Consider the following 5,022-nt stretch of genomic DNA (forward strand, 5'->3'; position numbering starts at 1 on the left):
CTTAGGGCTTCCCAGGACGGAGCCAGCTTTTCTGCTCAGCGCTGCACTCGTCATGCCTTCCTCTGAGCTAGCGTGCTGCGTGGACGTGGCCAGCAACCGTCTTCTGTCTGTCCTGCCTTGGCTCAAGGCCGTGTCCCCCCCGCAGCTCACTGCTGAGGTCTGGGCTCTGCAGGGATAAGAGCTTTAAACCAGCCCGCAGTGAAGCAGCTCAGTTAGGCTCCTTGGCCTTGGAGCTAGGGCTCATAAAACACTGAGGCTGCTGCTTAGCTCCACGGGGCAGAGGTAAAACACGCTGGAGGAGCAAAGGGAACATGACAGACAGGGAAGCAAATCTTTTGGAATCACATTTTGGATTCTCCAATGACCACAAACCCCGCAGTCCTCAGAAAACGGTCCTTTTGTCAGCTTTAGTACTCCCACAGCCCCAGCGCAACAGCAAGGGGGGACTGAAACCAAATGTGCCTGTTCGGGGGGAAGCACAGAGCCGTCAGCCCCTCTGCTCTTCTCCTCGGTGCCTGCCAGGATGGTGGGAAATGCCCAGCCCTGGGCCGGGGGACAGACCCTTCTCACACCTCGAAGCTCACGACAGCCTGCGGATCACACTGACCCCTCGCCCCGCATCAGGAGATACATCACACTGTGATTACAACAGCCTGGCATTGTGTGCTGTAAGCGACCCGACTCACCGCCTTCGCTATAAAACCAGACGCCGCTAATTAAGCGGGCAGAGGCGAGCGTGGCTACGCTCCTCTCCCCACGCATGCAGCCATCTCCCCTCGGGGCCGGCCTGGTGTCACCAAACCCGCAGGGACCCAAGGTACCGCGTTTCCCAGGGACCGGAGGGCAAAGCGGGGGGGCAGCTGAGGAGCACATTACTGAGATTTACGGAGGGGAAGGTACAGACGGCTTTGGGGCTGACAGTCCTGTAGACAACTGGGGTATGTCCCCACAAACCACTGCCGCCAAGAGCAAAATGCATCACGGTGAAAAGCAGGGGCCCCGGGGGGAGAAGTCGGTGGGTGCCGGGGGCTCGGCCCTGCCAGCCAGGGCATGACTGGGTGGTGGAAACCGACTGCAGGGAGAGGGAACGGCTCCCCTGTCCGCCCGAGGTGCCGGAGCCTCGTCCCCGGGGCGGTTTGCCTGGAGCTCCCTGGGCCTGGCGAGGGCAGGCAGGGCCACCCCAATGTGTCACCGTGGCAGGGCCGGGAGCTCCCCGGGGCCTGGCGAGAGGGGTCGGGGCTCGACGGGGCAGGGTAAGGCGGGCTGGGGCCTTCCTGGGCTTGGCCCTTGCCGGAGGGGACCAGGGCTTGTACCCCAGTCCCGGGCAGCGCGAGGAGGCGGCAGCCCTGAGGCGAGGGGCTGGGTTTGAGCCACGGCGAAGGCGTTGGGGTGCCTCCAGGTCCCATGGGTGCCCCCTTCCACTCACCCACCCAAACCTCTGGCCTGGGTGAGCCCGGGGCCGCGCAGCCCCCAGGTTGTGCAACTACAGCGTCCCAGGCTGCAAACATAGCGGCACTACTGGGAATACAGCCGTTTCTGGCAAGAAAAAAAGGGATATAAAAACAGAAAGGGAAAACAAGCACAATCACAGCTCTGTCTGTGGGCAAACAGACTGCTCGAGAGAGCCAAATCACTCTGAAAGCGGGGTAACGTAACCTGGTGCATGTGCTGTCCCTGTTGCGCTCCATACGGGGATGCCAGGAACTGGCACTGCTTTGGTTTAGGTTTGGGTTTTTTTTTTTTTTTTGGGTAGCAAGAAAAAAGTGAAAAGGAAATACAGCTTGTTTTTTAAGTTGACAGCTCTCTTGGAAAAAAAGTTGCTGTGAATGAGCGAATTAGTATAAATTGTAGTGCAGCTAGGGGCCAGACATCTGAAAGGTTTACAAACGCTTGCAATTCCTACGAGGAAGTATTATTAGTTCTGTAATGTATTTAGGGAAAATGAAGCTAAGAAAAATTGCTTTGTCAACTAGATATCACCATCTAGCTTCTACAAGACATGTAAGAATTAAAATATCCCAGTTAGATACTACAAGAACTTAAATAATTATAACCAGAAAATTACATAGAATGAGGAGCGTTACCTGTTGCTAGGGTGTATCATTGCAGTCTGACTGGGGTCACAAGATCTTACTTTCAGAATTCCGTATTTCTTTTTCAAATCAAACATGTTCAGCTTGCGAAAGGCACGTTTTTGCATGTCAAGCTGGGTTCTCATGAAAATATCACTGACAACAGGGACGCGAGCATTTATTTAGCTCATTTCTGTTTATGATACATAAGCTGTGTGAGACACAGGTACTTCTGCTAAAGCACAACTTCCATCTTGGCTCAGCAGGCACCACCGACCAGGGCACGGCTTTGTTGGTAAATGAAAGAGCTAAGACTAAGAGAGCAGATATGGCATCGCAAAGGATCACTACCTCACACCTTCTCACCAGCAAACCGTTATCTCTTCGTGGGTGCTTCACATGTGTTTCATTTTCTTCCTGTACATTGTTCATGGACTAACAGAGGTGTTCTACAAGAAAGCAAGTAGATATCATGGGCCGAGGTGATGCTGTAAGCTAGAACCAAAGAAAGGGAAAGCAGCACGTTGCTGAAAACATTGTGAGGTTATGACTGTCAATCTGCTGTTGAAGGTAGAGGTGCAAGGGAAAATGCTAGCACTCCTCTTGAAAGCTGTTGCGAGGCGGCACTCAGCGTATTGTGTGGTTCTGCCTGCTGCGCACCAGCTCGCCTGGGGGGCAGAGGGTTAATTTGAATCACCAAGGTGATTTATGTAGCTGTAGGAATTGGCTTAGAAGATGGGTCTCAAACCTCGACAGCCTGGCAGATTGCAAAGAGAGAAAAATAGACATCTCCAGAGATGTAGAAGAATTGAAAGAAATTGCTTACAGGAATACAAAGGCATCTAATTAGAATGAAACAGAAGATAATAAGATAGGGAGAAATTTTGGCACAGTGTATCAGAGAATAATTCCTGACAGCGAATCTATTAAGCAGAGGTACAACCTCTCAAGGGGGGGAGCAGGAGACCGGGTGGTTGGAATATGTAAGAGTAGACTATACAAAAAGAAATCATACAACTATAAAGGAAAATTCCTCTGGAACTACACCTAGTCTAACAGTTCTTTCCCATCTATAAATTTATAAGATAAGCTTTATAATCAAGAGAGGAGAGAGGAGTCCCAGCCATGATTATACTCCCTCACAGCTGCTTTTCCTTTGGTTCTTAATGTTATTATTGCTTTCTTACACAGCAACTGAGCTTTGGAATCATGGCTGTGATTTTGAATGAATTTGAAAGCAGCTCAGGGAGTACTGCATACAACAAAGAACAAGACGACAATGCCACCTGGGAGCAGTATTTGGAAAGGCGAAACCTTGTTCTGCAGTTCCTGCACTCCAACCTGAGCGTGCACCACCTTCAGCACCACCAGAACAAAGTGGAGCTTCTGAAGAAGTGTTCCTTTTACTTGGAGACTGAGCCCAAACATGTGAACGTGAGAAACCAGAACCACATGATGCATCGCACTGACGTCTTGCAACTAATAGACCCCTGCCAATTCCAGAGGATGAAGAAGGTGGGGAAAAACCAGACTGAAATCCAGCTGTCACTTTTAACTGCGCTGTTAGAACAGCTGGAACAAGGTCGGGAGGAGCTGAGCTGTTACGTAGAGACCTGGGACATGAGAACCTTCCTCTCCCGGTGGGACTTTATTATGCAGAGACTGTCCAAGCTCTCTGAGTTTATGGAAACTCTCCTTTCCTTGCAAGTGCCGGGAAAGCTCTATGTCAAACACCGTTTGATGCCACATGCAGATCTTAGAGGTACTAGACTCCCCAACATTAGGCTTTCTCTCTGTACAAAGACACCACTGATCTTTGATCGAAAAGAATCATTTGCACACAAGGACTGGGCCAAGCTCACGTGGTTTACTGAAAATCAAGAGTCACACATTGAACAGTGTGAACTGCACTTTAAGTTACTGACAAACGAGAGTCAGACAGAAACGGGATATGGTAGGATTCAGGAAGTCACCTCCAACATGTGTATAGTCCAGGACCTGCAGCCTGGCAGATCATACAAATTCACAATTAGAAGATCAAACACTCAGACATTTCTCTGTGACAAATGGCAGGACAGCATTATATTGAAGACAAAAACTAATGCTGTTGAAGACATGGACAGCAGCGTTCGTGCACCAGAAGGATGAGGTGGCACACAAGAACGTATTTCTGATTTTATCCATTTGAAAAAGATGAATGAGAAAAATTAAAGGTAAACCTTATTTTTAAAACATTTTGCGTAAAACTGAACTCATTCTGTTCTTAACAGGCGCCTTCCCCAAATCTTCCCAGGTTAACAGTAACGCATTCCAAATTTCTCAGACAAAATAAAATCCTCAGGCAGCATTTGGGACTCAACAATTGCTTCCCACTGCCCGAACTCACGGAGGGGGGGCAGCTAGAAACAGGCAGTCTTGCAGGACACCTCAGGTGCAAAGCACAGGAGATAGAAGCATCTCCATCATCCAGTGCTTTCCATCCACCCAAAGATGCCCAGTGCCACCTTCTTGTAATTATGTTGGTTTGGTTTTTTTTTTTTTACCACAAGTTATCCAACCTCCCCTCCCCGTCCTTCCTCCAAAACACCTGAACTGAATCCTAAGCTCTTCAGATCACTCACCCCACCTTATCTCCACCTCTGGTTTCTCTCACCCTCTACATCCTGTGTGTTACAGTTACCTAAGCGTGATTTCATGCTTATCCCTCTTACAATGCATGAAAAGATCGCTCTGATTAAAAAAAACCCAAAACAACAAAAAACCTCCAAGCACCCACCCAAACTCCCACAACAAACAGGGAAGGGCAATACATCTGCATGAGAAATATGTAGAAAGCAATCTTTTCTGCCACGTACTGCAGTTAATCCTCATTTTCTTTTTTATCATTTGGTTCAGTCCAACTACAGCTGTCCCCACACAGATTCCAGTCAAAACATCACATAAACAGACC

At 49.2% G+C, this 5,022-nt stretch overlaps 1 protein-coding gene across 1 annotated transcript; it reads left to right on the forward strand.

Moving 5' to 3' along the window:
- Positions 1-52: 52 nt before the first annotated feature.
- FNDC11 (fibronectin type III domain containing 11) lies at positions 53-4,220 on the forward strand. The gene is made up of 2 exons (XM_054845969.1): positions 53-157; positions 3,264-4,220. Exons 1-2 carry the CDS (start codon positions 53-55, stop codon positions 4,218-4,220), a joined length of 1,062 nt encoding a protein of 353 aa, XP_054701944.1.
- Positions 4,221-5,022: the final 802 nt, after the last annotated feature.

The sequence above is a fragment of the Grus americana genome, chromosome 17, assembly GCF_028858705.1.
Source record: "Grus americana isolate bGruAme1 chromosome 17, bGruAme1.mat, whole genome shotgun sequence".
In the NCBI taxonomy this organism is placed as follows: Eukaryota; Metazoa; Chordata; class Aves; order Gruiformes; family Gruidae; genus Grus; species Grus americana.